Source organism: Mycteria americana, chromosome 2, assembly GCF_035582795.1.
Source record: "Mycteria americana isolate JAX WOST 10 ecotype Jacksonville Zoo and Gardens chromosome 2, USCA_MyAme_1.0, whole genome shotgun sequence".
NCBI classification, from domain to species: Eukaryota; Metazoa; Chordata; class Aves; order Ciconiiformes; family Ciconiidae; genus Mycteria; species Mycteria americana.
In genome coordinates this window covers 166,663,367-166,682,218 of record NC_134366.1, presented here as the reverse complement: position 1 = coordinate 166,682,218, position 18,852 = coordinate 166,663,367, and the positions used below count along the sequence as shown (strand labels likewise).

At 42.1% G+C, this 18,852-nt stretch overlaps 1 protein-coding gene across 1 annotated transcript in view; it reads right to left on the bottom strand.

Moving 5' to 3' along the window:
• TG (thyroglobulin) overlaps nucleotides 1-18,852 on the bottom strand; it is a 168,749-nt gene that overhangs the window by 20,481 nt on the left and 129,416 nt on the right. Inside the window, exons 41-43 of the mRNA XM_075495481.1 lie at nucleotides 10,689-10,853; nucleotides 9,757-9,924; nucleotides 2,036-2,217 (exon numbers count right to left, since the gene is read on the bottom strand). Of these exons, the coding sequence (XP_075351596.1) occupies nucleotides 2,036-2,217; nucleotides 9,757-9,924; nucleotides 10,689-10,853 (515 nt within the window). The remainder of the gene's footprint in view (nucleotides 1-2,035; nucleotides 2,218-9,756; nucleotides 9,925-10,688; nucleotides 10,854-18,852) is intronic.

The following is an 18,852-nucleotide window of genomic DNA, read 5'->3' as shown; positions in this document are numbered from 1 at the left end:
GTTCTGGCTTTAATGCCCAGGAACCACAGCACTTCCACATGTGCTGCATGCAGTGGCCCCAGACACCGCAGCGATGGGTGGCCTGTCCCTGGGACAGGCTACAAGGCAGGGCAAATGCGGCACGGTGCGAGACTCAATAAATGGCACAAAGCTCAACCCACAGCTTTCTGGCTTGTTTACTCCATGACCTCAATGCATCAGCATACCTGGACCACCCAGAAACCTTCCCCAAACAGATTTGGTCACTGCTGTCTTGGATCGGATGTTTCCAAGTGAATCTTGGCTCCTGTTCATCTCCTGCTTCCTGAGGCTCCCCTGGAACAACGCCCTGCAATTCTGATGGAGGACAAAGACCTACTGAAAGGAAAATCTCGTCTCTAAGGTCTCATGGAGAGGCTCACAGTGGGACAGAAAGTGTAACACTGAGAGCGCAGATACCAGGAGCTTGTAGCTATGATATCTCAGTTCAGAACAGAAGTGAAACAGCTTGGATGAGCACACTAGGACTCAAACCACAAGCTTATAAAACACATCACCTTAGAAATGTAGAGTTTTCATAATGGATCTTCTCATGAAGGCGAGACAGGAATAGAGAAAGAGTTTTTTGATTTGTTTTCTGAAAATCTGTTCCACTTAAACATTCAGCCCCTTAGTTTTGCACAGAGGCAGGAAAAAGCAGGAAAAAGGAGGTAAGGAGATTTCCCCTCAGTTTGCCTCCTTTCAGAAAAATGGGCCCACTGCACCGCAGCTCAAGATCTGTAACTGGTTAAAGCAAACTGGCTGTCCTTGGGGGAGAGAGGAAAAGCTAGTCTTCTCTGCAGACCAAACCACCATGTGACCCAAGGTAAAGATATCCATCAGTCTCTATGGCCCACCATAGGTGTCATGACTGCTGTGGAGTCCTAGTTCAACAGGGCAATGAACTCTTCAAACTGACTGTTGTCCAGAACTGCTGGACCCTGATGCCATACCCAATTAAGGGTCGAAACTATGCATATATCCTAGGTGGTGTGAACATGGCCCACTGCTCATCTTCCACTTCGCAATGGTCCCTGCCTGCAATGTTTCAGTGCAAAGTACGGGAGTGTATATACTGGAGGTAAGTTGCTCATGCGTCTGCTGATATTTCATCACTGTTTCCTTCAGAAGAGGCTGGGAGGCACTGTGAGTCTACAGTGTGCCCTGATGGATCAAACAAGGCAAGAGTCAGATATTGTGTGTTCTTCTTTCACCTCCACAAGAAGACTTCCTACAGAAGCATCCTAATGACTGATTCTGCTTTCTCTCACCATGGGAAACCATACACAAATGGAGCAAAATGCAGATTGCGTGACATCATACAGTCACGGTACACTGGCATAAATGATTACCCAAGGGTCAAGGAAATACATGAATAAGCTTAAGGGGATTCTTCTGCCATAGGTAAAATGGAGATTAGCAATGCACAGAATGGGGTTGGGAGCCACTTTTCTGAACATTCACAAATGCTTCACCGTTTTACACAGGATACTCACCTGTAGAAAGCCTGACATTGTGAAGAAATATATTTTGCAGGTTTCATAATATAAAAATTAATGTAATTGCTGAAATCAAAGTTTTCAAACTTGACCACTCTCCAAATTTTGCAAAAACTAGGAAAAGTATCTAACTGTATAATTAAGTGATTGTTTGTGAATAAAAGCCAGTCTAATAGTTCTTCTACTGTCACAGGGATGAGAGGACTCAAGAAATAGTTGATGCAGAGTGCGCAAACAACCAAGACATCTTTGACATGAAAGAGTACACAAAGAAGCATTAGTAGTCTGAATCCAATGTACAGTTCGGGAAAGGCAATTCAAACTTTTCACAAGGCATAAAAGTCAGTTCAATTTCTGTTTACCAATGACATTAGAAACCTCATGGAAAATGAAATCATGTTCCCCATTTTCTGTTCATTTGCACAGGAATTTCTCAAGTTTTTCAGAATATAAATGCACACTTGAGATAAACAAAACAAACCTTGCTTAACCTCAGTCACACAGGATGAGTTTCTTACCGGGTGGCATTTTCCAAAGCCCTGGAAAAGGATGAATAATCATCGGTTGAGTGTTCAAGGGAGTAATACCATGTAGCTGCATCTTCAATGAATGAGTTGGAGTCTTCTCCTCCTAGAGAATTTTGCAGAGCCTGATAAAAGGCTGTTTTGCTGTTGACTCTTCCTTGATTTTCTTCAAATTTCTGAGAACAAAATGCATACATGGAATTGACAAACAAAACCAAAAGATAGATTTTTAATGGAACAATATAGGCTCAGATCTCCCTCTGCTGGAACGAGCCCTCTCTGCTGTGATCTCTGATTCCTAGGGGAAGAAGAAGGGGACAGTCCTACTTTTGCTTTCCCAAGACTGTCACCAGCCAGCTGTATTGGCTTCCTCTAAACATACTATAGGACTGAATCCCTAAGCTGGTAAGTCCAAATCACAGGTACAGTGCTGTGCAGATGTAGCTCTAATACTACAGAAACCCAGCTGACAGAAGTAGTCCACATGGATAGTTCACCAGTGTGAGTGTGCCCAGTGCTGGCTTTCTGATGAGCTCCCTGCAGGAAAACTAAAGGGGAGGGAGGGAGATATTGCTTCTTTCCTTTGGAAAGTCCAGAAAGCAAACATGCCATACAGCCATTTCATGGCTATATCCATTGGCTATATCCATGGCTATAGCCATTTCATGGCTATATCACTCTGCCTCTTCTGGAAACACCTACAAAGAAATGTGGCTCCCATAAGCCCTGTATTTAGGTCCCTTCTGGACTAATATCTGCCTTAGCCCTGGAAGAGAAATCCCCCTCCTCCAAATCCCAATGAAAGTAGCAGCCATGATCTTCAAACTTCATAACCCCTAGGGCCTTGCAGAAACACCTACCTTGAAATGCCCTTTTCCTGGGATCTGTGTTCTGAAACCTTTCCTGACATACAGGTATTTTCCCCACAGCAGTGCCTGTGTCACTGCAGAATTACTGATAGCAGGGGGCCAATCTTCTATGCCAAACTACTTACCCGACCCTATTTTTACCAAAGCTAAAGACTGCTGGAAGTTTTCACCACATCTTTCTTTGAGGAATTTTTTTATTTTATCAATTCACACTCTTCACTTTTTTTTTTTTTTTAAATAATTTATTTCAAGTTCAGAAACAGAGCTCAACCTTCCTGTGGGTGAAGTCCTCTTTAAAGAGGGCACCTTGCAGGTGCATACTGGCTGAAACTTGGTATAAGAACTCCAGAGAGAAAGACCTAATAAACCACCCATATTATTTTGGGCAGTTAGTCTGATGCAAAATAGGCTGGTGTCTGCCCAGTCCAGTTGTTACCACAGATGCTTTACTGAATATATTATTTTGATGGCCCGCAGCTGGTTTTCATCATGCAGCTAGGTCTTTCCACAACCCTATATAGAAAGTACAGAGGGAATAATTACTTTTCAACAGATTCACAGAAATGAAAGATGGAAAATAAGTCCCTGTCTGCTGAGGCCGAAGCCTGTCCTTACTGACGTACACTAATGCTTTGTGCATTTTGATTAAGTGACTTTACAAGGGATTTCAAAACACTACCAAATATCCTCAGGTCAAAAAGTTCTTGGCAATTTTCCTTGTATTTGTAATAAATTTTTCTTTTGCTAGATTTTGGCCCATGCAATGTGAAAAGAGTCATGTGGTGCCAGTTTTAGTAATAGAGACGTACTTCGAAAAAGATCTGCAACTCACACATGACACGTCACTTCATGTGCACAAATGCCACATATGAAACTGCATAACACACTTGCCTGCAAAATCATTCAGTTTAAATACAGCAAGGACACATCTATTTTTCTGCAAGAAACAGAAATTATCGCTGAAGACCTGACTGCAGATTCACTGAATTCAAAAGCCATCTTCCCATCGGCTTTGGCACACATCAAGTCAGCTCCCTACTAACCAGCAGAAGCATTGTTGCTGTCTAATTAGGAATCTCTCATTTGGTGACTGGAGCTGGTGGATTTGTGGCAGATATGGATAAGAACAGATGCTTTTCTGTGTCAATGCAGCGCCCAAGCTCTTATGTGTAAAGCATCCTGTACAAAGCAATGCTCATGCAACGCTTTCATTTTGTTGTTTTTTTCTTAATGACTTGTTCCCTTATTCTACATGTGTCATGGATAACTTAACACAGAGAGTAAAAGAAAGAAAAAAACCTTAGGGTATTGATTATGTACCCTAGGAACTGATCCTTCACTGCCTCATCAACTACCAAGCATCAAATAAACATTACAGTTGAAAACCACAGAGAAGGAGATGGATCACCATACAACACATGGTTAAGCTGAGGAACTCCTTGCCACGTGGTTTTGCAGATGCCAAAATTGGTGTTTCATGAACAAGTTTTTGCATTTAAAAAAAATAAAATAATCAGTTGATGGTTATTAATTACGGAAAGACCAATTCAGGCTAGGAAGTCCCTGAGGTGCAAAATGCTAGAGGTTTGGAGAGCATTTAGCAGAAGTATCAGATTTGCTTACCTTGTTCTTACTAACATCCACTCTTAGCCACTGCTGAAAACAGCGTTCTGTGCTAAATGGGCCTTTGATCTGATTCAGTGCAGTCGGTCTTAGGTTTTTACTGTGCCTATGCACTAGTTTCTGTGATCTTCAAAATGCCGCAAAATTTCTCAGCAATCGTTGCTGAGAATGATTCACCTTTCTCAGCAATCATTGATAATAGAGTGTGGTCCTTGAGATGCGTTGAGTCAGATGAAAGAGGACTCAACAGGCAGAGATGGATGAGAAACAGAACTGGCATTTGTAAGACATTTTGAGATTTTTCATCCCAACCAGCATTAAAATAGCACAATCTGAAACATGATGTCTCAAGTGTCGCTTTGGCTACAATATAATATAATTTATACATCTGACTTTAACATGATAGCACAAAACAAAGCGATGCATTCAAAATAAAACCCAGGAAACATTAAAAAGCCAAAGCATTTTAACTTTTCAAAAATTGATTCAATTTGACCAATTTTCCATGTCCAACAAATGTTTCCCATTAGAAAATATATGACCAAGGAACAATTTCCAAATAGCAGTAGATACAACAGCTGCTACCAGATTAATAGAAACAGCTGCACATTATGTAAAATAATTTACATTCTGCTAACCTTTAAAGAGGTATTAGCAACTGACCTCAGCGTTACAGTGGAGTTTTCAACTATTTTTAGAAAGTAAGTAAGAAAATAATTAAAGGCAGCAGGTGCACCACTTTCTACTGTTCTGGTGATGCAATGCGGTCATAAACATTGTCTAAATAATGAGCTATATAATGCCTACTGTTGTTGTTCCTGCAGCATAGCTTCTGGAGCTTATGAATGAATCTGGCCCAGTGTTTTATTTGAAAAGAAATTGTAGCAGTTGGTAGACCAAATGTTTACATCTTCCAAGGGGCAAAATGTACTTTTCTGACAAACTGGAACAGTGATAACACTAACAGAGTATGTACAGGTCTTAGGTCTTAAATGGCTTTTGATAAACGTTGTCACAAAAGATGGTGAAAGACCTGCCAGCCATTCAGCAGAGTGTTTCAAGGATTCCAGCTAGTTACGAGATGAAGTAAAGAGTTGACATCAGCCCATTCTCCTCACTGATGGCATTTAGCAGGACACTGCTCCCCTGGTCATTACAATTAATATACACATATCTGCCATCTGTTGCATGTTGATGAGTACCTTTATCCATAAAGAAATTAAATGATTAATATAGTGCAGGACGGAAGATCTGGTCTGTATAGATCCAGTTGCTTACATGGGGTAAATAAACTATATTTTTATCTACCAACCCCCTATGTGCTGGTTCTGGGTTCTGCAGCCAACTAGATTTGTATTAAGGAGGGAAAGAAAAAGAAAGAAAACACATGAAGTGCAACCTTAGTCTTCCAACTAAAAAGAAAGTTAACAATGCTTGCAATGTGGAGATTACATAGTAGGCACAGAACATACGGAGGATGTAAACAGGGCCATACTGACTTACATGCATATACAAAAAACCACAGATATAGATCAGCATGAGTGACTGTGACCGTATATTTAATGCCCGTTGGAACCATTAGGTCCTCCCACCTGAGCATCACATGTAGCACAGGGATAAAATTTTGCCCCGCTGGGAATTGAAATCAACATTTTTAGAAGTTTCTGCTCAGCTGCCCTAATCTATGACTGATCAAAGCTACTATCCCTGAAGGTCTGCCATGGGAATGGCAGTTAACGGGTTCAGGCTTAACTGCTCCATATGCCACATAATAGTGCATTACGGCACCGCTTGCCATTCCCTTAACAAACTCTGCTTTGTTTCTCACTTAGTTTCAACCATCTGATGGCTGCACTGGGGATGAGTACGAAGTGCTCCAGGAAGTGGTAAATCTGTCTCAGTTCACATGAATAAGCATTCAAGCGAATGCCATAAAACGGTCATTTCCATGGGCAAGACACTGGGCACGAATGTTCAGCATACTCTCTGCTGCAAGCATCACTGAGAGACCTCAGACTTTAATTGTAAACAAATCAAACATAAATGTTTTGCTACCACATAAGTGGTGCCTTCTGTCTTCCTATTTCATTTTGAATACTAAAGGTTGTAACAGGCATAAAGCACAGTGTTGCAGTGGGAGTACAGAGACACCCAACACAACCAAATGCCAGTAAGTCCCCACAGAATAACATGGTGCCAACTGGATTTACCACCTTCAGCTCTGGTTGCAGTCTAGAGGTTTTACTCTCACTCCTAAGACTCGACTGCTAAGTGTTTATAAAACTTGCATGCAACTCCAGTCTAAGGTGATAAAATTTGCATCGTGCCTGAAGCTTGCTTGCATTGAAATGGCTAAAAGTGTCTTCTCACCATTTACAGGATCAGTATTAATTGAGCAAGACCAGGATTAATAGAGCAAGCCCTTGGCTGAATATGCCAGCACAGCTATCCCCAGGAACTGGTGGAACAGGTCAGCAGGGGTTAAATTTTTCTGTCCCCCACTTTTGCATCTGACTACACGGAAATCGTCATCCTAAAGGAGATGGAAATGAAGGACTTTTTGCCAATTCCATATACTTGGCACAGGACCTTTTATCTGTGCCATTTATCTACCCAAATACATTGATGGTTCTTCTCTCTACAGAGTTGGAGCACATCCACAGATGGATTTTCACCCCAGGGAGGTTTGGTCCCCTCTTTGTAGAATAGATTAAATAACTTGGCTGTAGTCGGAGGCAAATTAGGAACTATGCCTTGGTTCCCCCAGTTGAGCTCTGTGCTCTGTCCACCAGCTAAGCCCTCCCACCTTTCTTAGTATATCAGTAAGACCAGCTTTGGGTTTTCCCAGAAAGATGCAAGTCAGATCTACCTTAAGGGGACCTTTAAAATGAATAAAATAGAAGAGTGGGATACAGTGTGGGTTGTCCCAAATCCTTCTTCTAGGTCTATTGTGGGGAGAGGGCAGCTAGCGCAGATCAAAGATCCCTTATGACATTATGACATTATGACAGAATGTCATTGCTGTCATTCTGTCATAATGACAGAAATGGGGCACAGACTTCTCGGTAACAACGACCACCCACACCAGTTTCTGCCACTGTAGCTAAATACGTCTGTGGCCTACTCAGGACTTTATCATTTGACTTTGACTGCAACCATGCATGGTCATGGCTATGACATAGAAATGCTCTTGCGGACCTGGGAAATGCATGTCCTTAAATAGCTCAATGATGGAGGAAGCATTACAGTTTCCCAGCAATTAATACACTAACTGCAAGGACAAGGAAGAAATCAGGAAACTTTAACCTTGCAGCAAGTCTTTAGGAAAACAATCAGAAGACAGGAATATAGACTGGTCAAAACAGTCATATTCCCTCAAGCCCTAAAAACCTTAAGACACAGAAAAATAGAAATAGAGGAAAATGTGCATTAAAAAATCATCAGTTCTTACTGAAAACATGAAAACAGCTTAAGGAAGACAAAAGGGAGAAAACAAATAAAACCACCTACCATGAACATTATGAATTTTCTGAAACAGAGATGGAATCTGACTTACAGCAGTAGCAACAAGTAAGGTAGGCACTATTATAATAGCTAGTAAATAAGTTACCTATCCCTCTAAGTAAGGATAGTTAAACCCTTGCCAAAGTAGATCAGACCATCTCCAACAGTAGGAGATTTTAAAACAGGTCTCTCAGGTTGAGGTAGATATGACCATATCTTAGGGTTTAGTTGCACCAACTTTTGAGTCCCGTTCCGATCTTATTTTCTGCAAGCCTTTAAATAAAGAAGATATTCCAGATTTTCTTTTTGGAAGAGCAACATTTTACTGCTGAGCTCCCAGTTACAAGTGTTTTTCCTTTTCATTTCAACCTGACAGTACTGGCTTTTAGCACTTATGGCTTTCAGTAACACCATTATTTGTTGCATAATTTCTAATACATCACGGAATTTCATTTTGGTTTTGCAGACAACTGTCACATGGAAATAGTGGTAAAGGAAAGAATTTCACTTCCTAGTCTTCATCACATGACTTGTAATGAGGTTACTGAGGTTTATTCCCCTCTCACAGTGTCTGGATCATTATCTGCAGGCCTCCAGCATCACAGTCCATTTCCTATGCCTGACTTCCTCTCTTAATTGATTCCAAAAGAGAAAGATACATGAAATAAGAGCAGGAAACTTCTGATGGAGACTAAACAAGCAAAATGAACTTTATTCAGGGGGGTCAAAAAGCCTTCTTTCAAAGGGGTAATTTTGTCATTAATTCTGACGTAAATTGGTCTGTGTGTTATTGGCTACCAGCAAAGAGAAGTTGGGATTAACCGTTCACTGCCTCCTAAAAGGTGAAATCCACACAGTTACAGAAAGATAGCAACAGACCTGCGGTTCACTTATATAACCCTCAAAATAATCCCTGACGTATTAGATTTTCCTGTTGATTTCTTAGCATATATCTCAGCACGATGGAATATTTAATGTCATTTGGCAGTGTTAAAGAGGGAAGTGCTATTGCTCCTATTGTGGAGAAGCACAAATGAAGTTGAAGAGGTTGATACGCTGTCTCAAGAACAGACAGTGCCAGAGGGCTCACAAGAAGATGCAAAATCCCTCTGGGTAGACCTTCATGCTTTTGAGGACTTTTATGTCCAAAGTACAGCATGGACGCAATTCTCTTTCATTGCATCAGTTTGGCCCTGAAGCCCTAGCCCACGCATCAGGCCAGTGCTTAGTCATAGCTAGTCCGTATTCAGAATCATCTTTACAAGAAAACGTACTTCTTAAAGGCAACAGAGAAAAAAGGTTGCCGCAAAAAAACCCCCTTGGCATGGAAAAGACTAACTTAGCCCTGCTGCACAGTGAAGGACCTCATAACCAAGTTACAAGCTTGCTTTCTTCTTTGTGATATATAACTGAGATCGGAATATAAATAGGATTTCAGAGACAGTAAAACATACTGCTGCACATTAATACATGCTAAATCATTGCTGATCTTTTACATTTTCATATCTCCCCCAGTAGTGTTAATCAACAAATATAATAATGCCATTAATCAGCCTAAACAGGACTGGCTGAAGGTGGACAATGCCTTTGTATATTTGCATGGAATATAATTCACAAATTGTAGAGATCAAAAAGGATCTGTCCTGGCTGCGTATGATTACCATCATCACTATAGTAATAGCAATATCATCAGTTCCCTAACAGTGAGTCTCTTCCTACCTTAATTGCCTTAGCTCTGCTGATCAACCCATCTTGTTGAGCACTTCCAATGAGCAGATCTACTTTCCGAAGCTGAGGGCGCTGCAGGGCTTTAGATAAAGGCTCCCGAAGGTAAATTCCATCCATCACTGGACCCCAGTACTGGAATGGACCACTTATAGCTAGGAGCTAGATTAGCAAAAAAGCAATAATAGTGCAGTTAAATTAGCTCACCCTGGTCATTTCCATTTTACTTATGTTGCAGAAAACTGAGCTGATAGCCTTCAAGTGAACAAGTTGTCTGTTAATGTAAGTGCAAACTCACCATTGGCTCCTGCCAATGCTTTTGCTGACAGCAATGCTTGTGCTGACAGTCTCAGTAGGTGAAATGAGCTGAGTAGGCCAAGAGAATTGATGGTGTTGTAGTCATAAAAATATTGTTTTAAATTAGGGATTGGCTCTATGCTGGTCCTGATTACAAAATGTATTGCCAGTGGGTGTTCTAATCTACGAGTAAAGGTTCCATCTCTAGAATCATTTATACTGCAGCTTTCACGAGTCTCCCACTTAAGAGACAGAGCACTGATATCCCTCCCCACTTCCTTTTCTGCAAAAAATGCAGTTACTGAAGCTACAGACACTTGGTTCTCCTCTAGAGTAACAGCCAGGGCCAGATGAGAGGGGACTGAAAGAAGGTAAAACTATATTTAGGCTAATTTTGGAAGATGTGGTCAAAGTAGTGTAAAAGGAATTTAGTCTAAAGGAGAATCAAGCTGTGAGCATTCACAGGTCAGAAATTGATGTCATGGACATCAGCATCACTCCACCAAAGCTAGTCTAGCTCCTCTTTCACAAGGATTCAGCCCAATTTGTTTTTTAAGCTTCTTCACAGCTTTGTGTCAATGGAAACATTTTGATTCCTTGCCAATGGCATATATTTTGCTCTGGTGTACCTTAGTCTGTGCATCATTGAGGACACGATCAGGCAACTGGCGGAGGCAGGCTACAATTTCCTCACTGGTGGATGAAGGGCATCCCACATCTTCAGCCAGGACTGCTGCTTGGGTCTGTGCTCTCCTCTTAGTAATAATGGATGCTGGAGAAAAAGCTGAACCTCCCTGGAAAAAAAAGACAATATCAGTCAACACATGCTGTCAAAACACTTGATCCACTGGTGCAGGTAAAAAAGATGAGAAGCAAAATTGGCCCAGTTGCAGAATGTAAAACACTGGTATTTAAATCATAAGAAGCAAGTTTGAATGATCAAAGCAAAGGGCAGAAGGATAGGTTTGGCTGTTTCCAGCTCTGCCATGGTTATTTTGGAAGACCTCTGAAAAGTCTCTATGTTATGTCTCTAACCAAGTCACAAATTTTTCTGAAAATTTTGCTGGAAGGAGAAACATTCAAATAGGAGTGGATGCAAAGAAGGTGTTGTGAGGCACATCAGGCACACTGAAGAGCCCATCTTACGAAAGGAGACTAAATAGAGTTTTACTTCCTTAACTGTGATAGACAAGTACTGAGAGCAAGCATGAACTTTATAAATGAATCCATGAAGAAGAGCTATTTATACCTTAGGACAATGCTGGTACAAGGCCAAATGGGCATTAACTATTCATACTGAGTGTAAATAAATTCAAGCTAGAAACTCTAAGATAGCTAACCCAAGGAGCAGTGAGAGTTTAGAAGAGCTACGCGCAGAGGTAGTAGGAACAAAAGGCTAAACCAAGCTGCAGAAGATCAACCTGAGTCAGAGCACATCAAAATCAGAGCACAGGCTACAGCCCAATCTCTATCCCAGACTCTTTGTTTCTTTCCTACAGCTGTGCCAGCATGGAAAAGGTCCCCACCAAGAAAAGATGGTACAACATTGTTGAGTAACCATGGAAACTACTTATTGAAAATGCAGGTGAATTAGCATAAATCTGATAAGATCTGACCTAGAACAGAAAGGCTGGAATAGCTCTCACATGGTTCAAATGACTAATTTCCAAACATTTACATCAGTTTACTATAATAACTCTTAAGATTAACTTCCGCCTTCTAAATTAAACCAAACCCTAGATGCATGATAAGAAAGACCCCAATCTATGCGACCAATTAACTTCTTACTGAATTTGCTCAAAGCATAACTACAGGTCTGAAAAAGCATAAAGCCAGGATCAAGTTAAAAAGAAACAGAAAGCAAACAGCAAATCCTTAATTTGAAATTGTCTCAAACCTTTGAGCCTGAAGAACTCTGTGCAGCCCTGGCCAGCACCCAGGACATTTTTTTATATTTCAAACAAACAGACCTATTGATGCTAATAGGATACCATTGTTCACAACTGGAGAAATTGGTTTCCAAAAATAATTAGAAAGAGGTTATTGTTCAGTTGTAGAGACAGTCTTTTTAGGTCACTGTATGTAGAATTTCCAGTGCCTTCCTGAAAGGTTTCTCTTCCTTTTTAAGGGATCTGGAAAACAAGCACTGTTATTAGCTTAATGACTAAGATGCAGATGGTTGCAGATAAGCAAAGGAAAAAGCTAAGATTGTCAATCCTAGGGCACTAGAAGAGCCATCTCTGGTTTTAAGAGGGCAAAGAACTAATGAAGAAGAAATAAACACTGCTTGGTCTTATTCCTCACTTCCGCCCTCAATTTAGATGAGAACTCGAGTGAGCAATGGGCTTTATCCTCATGTGGGATTTGCGGTGGCCTATTTTGTGTTTGTAAGGCATGGTATTTGCCAGCTGCTGACTAGGTGCACTGACTCAGTTGGTCATGAGAGAGAAAGAAAAATATCCTTGATGAGAGTATCTCTGTGTGGGTGCGTCCCCAGGACGCAGAATGAGAACGTTGCTTTTTTGTCTGGCCTTCGGAAGAGCACGTTCACCAGAACTAGGATGAGTGAGACTAGAAAAGGGACAACACGGCATGCCAGCTTCCCTCAGAAGAGTAGCTTCCTTGCTTTTCATTTAGAGCAAGGAATGATGTGCCTCCTTGTTACAGCAGAGAAATTAGATCGAGGATTGCACAATAGTTATCCACTAAGCTGGCAAACATATTCTTCAACATCAGATCTGAACGTGCTCAGTATGTTTTATCAAGTATCCAGTACCTCTAAATGGCATTCATTTAAAAAAAAAAAAAAAAAAAAAAAAACAAAATCATAAAAAAATTAAAGGGCTTTAGTTTCCCAAATTCTGAAAGTTTCACAGATTTTGAAAGTGGCAGTTTCTGTGGAAATTCTGAAGTTCCCTTATTAAAAGGTTAAGTTTAGTAGGGAAAGAGGGTACTGAGATCAGATGACATGAAATCCAAAAATTCACTGGGACCAAGCAAAACATCCTAGTTTGTGCTTGATTTTGAACGTATCTCCTCCCAGGGATTTTAAAAGCTGTGCAAAGTTCCCCTGCCTCTGAGATCTCTACAAACTGAAAGACTGCCCTTGGGTCAAGTGCCGAGTCAAACAACGATTGCAAAAGAGACAGAAGTGTCCCACAAGTGCTCTCTGCAGAGGGAGAGCTCAAAGCCTGGACAGGCCAATCTTCATGGCACAGCACTGGACGTGTATGGGCTAGCATTAGGTATGGTCCAAGCACGATCAGTAAAAGAAAAACCCTTCTGCAAATACATTTGCAAGGTGAGGAGAGTTCTTGTTTGGAGGCTTACTCTAGCTGTAGATATTTTCTCTTCTTTGCATGAATGGTTAGAACAGGTTTACGTGCTCTTCTTTATTCTGTTTTTTTCTTCTATTTTTCATGGTAATGGCCACTTCCTCAGTTTGTTTTTTTTTTTTTATATAACATCCGCATTCAGGAAGCATGTCTTGCGTTTGGGGTTTGAAAGAGATGTGTTATCCACTACTGTTATTCATGTTTCATTTTTATTGGGACTGGAAGCGGATGATAGAGGAACTTGGGACATCATTCAAGCAGTATTTGGAAGCAATACTGTTATGTTCCCTCCCCTGGTGCATCTGGCATACGTTCCAGGCTCTGGAAACAAGGCTCCTCTTACCACAGAAGTTAGGCAAGCAAAACTGTATCAGTTCTCTGTTTTTCAAATTCACATTACAACTCAGGCTCATTGTTTCCTCATCCTCACCAAAAAACCTCAGGAATAAATAAGTGAGAGCAGAAGCTGGAGACTACCCACAATTAAATTTCTTCCTTTTTGAGCCTGCTGTTTTCATATTAAAAAGAAGTCTTCCCTAAACGCTGCAGCCACATTAGAGGCAGGCTCAGGACACAGAGGATAACATAGCTACACTCAGCATTTCCCTCTTTCCCTATAAAACTATAATTTATTTGTGTGATTAGTCCCAGCAACCAGTAATGAAGGAGTTGTGTGCTTTAAAAAATAGGACTATTTAGGCAGAAGCAGAAATAGCGGAGGGACTATTCATCTCTATTACGTGACACCCATATTACCATCAACGTGACAGAATCATGAATTAGGAAACCAAAAATCATGAGATCAGCTTAAAAATAACAAACACTGTGTTCTTTTTGTTAGTCTTCTGTTTTTTAATTTTCCAGGAATTCTCCTGTACCTATAAACACAAGAGCTAAAAAATTCACTTTTGAAAATAACAGCTGAGATCTTCGGATAATCCTGCAGAGTAGTTTTTTGAAAGCAAACCTCTAAAGAATATGATATATACAAAAAAATTGTGAACGTTAGCCATCTTGCCGTCACAGGGTATTTCCTATCACAGCATCATTTAGAAGGGCTTGACAGGGAACTGAAGCCACACGCAGTTCTTGTTTCAGCTGTCCTTATGGACTGACCCACTGTCATCAGAGGACGTTCCGATGACATTTTTGACAACGACCCGGACGAAAGCATTCAGTACGGAACTGCTGAGAAGACGCGGTTGCAGTTGTGTTGCACAATTCACAACAGCAATATTACACTGTCCTTCTAAATTCATAGTAATAATGGGAACATTACAATGTTTGGCAATAGTACCTGCTGTAACAAGTGATGGCATTGGAAATAGAAGGCAAAGCTTTCAGTACTATTTAGTTCAGGGACCAGCAGCTTCACAAGCATTTCTTTATTTCTCTTTGCAAAATTAGACTTAAGCTAGACAGTAGAAATTCAGATACCAGGAAAAGCTGCAGCTCACAGTGGTGAGAAGCTGATGAATGCAAATCGGTATTACATGAAGATGAATTCTTGCTTTGATATTAGGCTGTGATTGGCTGAGTTGTGGCTGGTACCTCTTGCAAACTTCTCTCTTGGGACATCATAAAGGGATAAAACCAGGCTTGCTAGAGATAAGCCTGGGGGTGGAACACCAGTGTTTGAGGGACGGTGTGCTAGCGAGGTCCTTTGGTCTGGCATCTCAGTGGAGGCAGGGGATGGAGATCCATGCAGCAGCAAAGATGCAAGGGTTATGGATGTATTAGAAACCACAGAATTGCCTGAGAATGGTCACATAGGAACTAAGATTTCTCCCCCTAGAAAGGTGGTGGGATCAATAGCCCACCTGAAGTGCATCTACACCAATGCACGCAGCATGGGCAACAAACAGGAGGAGCTGGAAGCCATTGTGCAGCAGGAAAACTATGATATAGTTGCCATCACGGAAACATGGTGGGATGACTCGCACAACTGGAGTGCTGCAATGGATGGCTATAAACTCTTCAGAAGGGATAGGCAAGGCAGGAGAGGCAGTGGGGTAGCCCTGTATCTTAGGGAGTGTTTTGATTGTCTAGAGCTTAATGATGGTGACAATAGGGTTGAGTGTTTATGAATAAGAATCAGGGGGAAGGCCAACAAGGCAGATATCCTGCTGGGTGTCTGTTACAGACCACCCAACCAGGATGAAGAGGCAGATGAAATATTCTGTAAGCAGCTGGGAGAAGTCTCACAATCGCTAGCCCTTGTTCTCATGGGGGACTTCAACTTACCAGGTGTCTGCTGGAAATACAATACAGCAGAGAGGAAACAGTCTAGGAGGTTCCTGGAGTGTGTGGAAGATAACTTCCTGACCTGGTTGGAAGAAGGGGCAGGCAACTCAGGAGGACTACAAAGATGTTGTGAAGTTCTGCAGGGAGAAAATTAGAAGGGCCAAAGCCCAACTGGAAGTTAACCTGGCTACTGCCGTAAAAGACAATTAAAAATGTTTCTATAAATACATTCGCAACAAAAGGAGGGCTAAGGAGAAGCTCCATCCTTTATTGGATGCAGGGGGAAACATAGCGACAAAGGATGAGAAGAAGGGTGAGGTACTCAATGCCTTCTTTGCCTCAGTCTCTAATAGTAAGACCAGTTCTTCTCTGGGTACCCAGCTCCCTGAGCTGAAAGACAAAGACAAGGAGCAGAATGAAGCCCCCATAAGCCAAGGGGAAATGGTTAGCGACCTGCTACACCGCTTAGACACACACAAGTCTATGGGGCTGGATGGGACCCACCCAAGGGTACTGAGGGAGCTGGTGGAAGTTCTCACCAAGCCACTTCCAATCCTTTATCAGCAGTCCTGGCTAACCGGGGAGGTCCCAGTTGACTGGAGGTTAGCAAATGTGACGCCCATCTTCAAGAAGGGCTGGAAGGAGGATCCAGGCAACTACAGGCCTGTCAGCCTGACCTCGGTGCCGGTGAAGGTTATGGAGCAGACCATCTTGAGTGCCATCACATGGTACATACAGGACAACCAGGTGATGAGGTCCTGCTTGACTAACCTGATCTCCTTCTATGACAAGGTGACCAACTTAGGGGCTGAGGGAAAAGCTGTGGATGTTGTTGACCTGGACTTTAGTAAAGCCTTTGACATGGTTTCCCACAGCATTCTCCTGGAGAAACTGGCAGCTTGGACGGGTGTACTCTTCGCTGGGTAAAGAACTGGCTGGACGGCCGGGCCCAAAGAGTGGTGGTGAATGGAGTTTACTCCAGTTGGCGGCCGGTCACAAGCGGTGTTCCCCAGGGCTCGGTGTTGGGGCCAGTGCTGTTTAACATCTTTATCAGTGATCTGGATGAGGGGATCAAGTGCACTCTCAGTAAGTTTGCAGATGACACCAAGTGGGGTGGGAGTCTTGATCTGCTGGAGTGGAGGAAGGCTCTGCAGAGGGATCTGGACAGGATGGATCAATTGGCTGAGGCCAACTGTATGAGGTTCAACAAGGCCAAGTGCAAGGTCCTGCACTTGGGTCACAACAACCCCATGCAACGCTACAGGCTTGGGGAAGAGTGGCTGGAAATCTGCCAGGCAGAAAAGCACCTGGGGGTGTTTGTTGACAGCCGCCTGAATATGAGCCAGCAGTGTGCCCAGGCGGCCAATAAGGCCAATAGCATCCTGGCTTGTATCAGGAACAGTGTGGCCAGCAGGACTAGGGAAGTGATCGTCCCCCTGTACTCGGCACTGGTGAGGCCGCACCTCGAATACTGTGTTCAGTGTTGGGCCCCTCACTACAAGAGAGACATTGAGGGGCTGGAGCGTGTCCAGAGAAGGGCAATGAAGCTGGTGAAGGGTCTGGAGCAGAAGTCTGATGAGGAGCGGCTGAGGGAACTGGGGTTGTTTAGCCTGGAGAAAAGGAGGCTGAGGGGAGATCTTATTGCTCTCTACAACTACCTGAAAGGAGGTTGTAGTGATGTGGGTGTTGGTCTCTTCTCCCAGGTAACAAGTGATAGGACAAGAGGAAATGGCCTCAAGTTGTGCCAGGGGAGGTTTAGATTGGATATTAGGAAAAATTTCTTTACTGAAAGGGTTGTCAAGCATTGGAACAGGCTGCCCAGGGAAGTGGTTGAGTCGCCATCCCTGGAGGTATTTAAAAGATGTGTAGATGTGGTGCTTAGGGACACGGTTTAGTGGTGGACTTGGCAGTGCTAGGTTAACGGTTGGACTTGATGATCTTAAAGGTCTTTTCCAACCTAAACGATTTTATGAATCTGTGATTCTATCATAGCTCTCAGGTTTGCACTGGTGCTATCCTGTCCATCCCAATTCTCCCTCCACTTGTTGGGCACATCTAAGTATTCTCATCTAGCCAAATGCTAGCTTTCTGCTTCAGATGTCTCACAGTTCAGGAGCTTTTAGTTAAATAGCACCCCTTGCTGCTATTCTGATGAGATAATAAAAAAGAATATATGGACTATTACTATAAGCTGTCTCCCACCTAAAAAGACAATTGCCATATAAGCTGCAGTGCTGAATGTCTTTTAATTCCTTATTTACTCTGGAAATTGACTTCTGCGAAGTTTTTCAAAACTGATTCACACCAGATTTAATGATTAGAAACTTCACTGCAACTAGTTTTTATCACCCACACTCTGTAAACCCAAAACCTTCTTTCTCTCCTCACATCATGACCTCTTGTTCTTCCAACCCAACCTGAAACTGAAAATCTCGCTTGAGCCACGTTCATCTCTTCAACACATGCACTGCCTTCAAATTAATGCAGTTCTCTGATGGCTGCAAGGCTGCAGACTCCTTATGAAACAGGCTTTTTGTCTGCACAGAAGCATGCTATAGTCCATACAAACAGCAATAACAGTAACACCACCCAAAGAGCAACATCAAAAAATATCTGATGAAAACAGTCAAACCAATGAAATGTCCTGATAATTCTACTTTCCCCAAAGAGCCAGCGGTACAGCAATATTTTATTTGTTAAAGATAGTGTCCCTATACAGCTAGGCACTCTCCAGGCTCAGATGCATACAGTTCCCAGCCAGAAGTATCTGTCAGACCATCTGGTTTGACCTCCAGGATAGCCAAGGCTCTTCCATTTCCAGCCTGCTGAGCTCAAGTGCTTCCTATCACTTAAAACATGGCTTGTGTTTGACCAAAACCCGATCTTGCATGAGGCATTTAAGCTAGGCTCAGAGACACAGAGAAATGGATGCAATCTTCTCCTTTGCAGTTTGTGCCTGAAGATAATCGCTCCACTGACAAAAAACTGCACCTTATTTCTGTTTCAGAATGTCTTTAGTTTCAGTTAATGCCAGATTAAAGAGATGTTTATATCCTGTTTTTTCTCTCTGCAAAAATAAGCAAGCTGCAACTAAGTGACCACTAACTCTTCTTACTAACTAGCTTAACAGATTATTCTCTAAAAGGCTGCATTTAAAGTATTTTCCAAAGTTGTTTTCAATTTCAGGCCTTTTTATTTTTTGCTTACAGGGTTG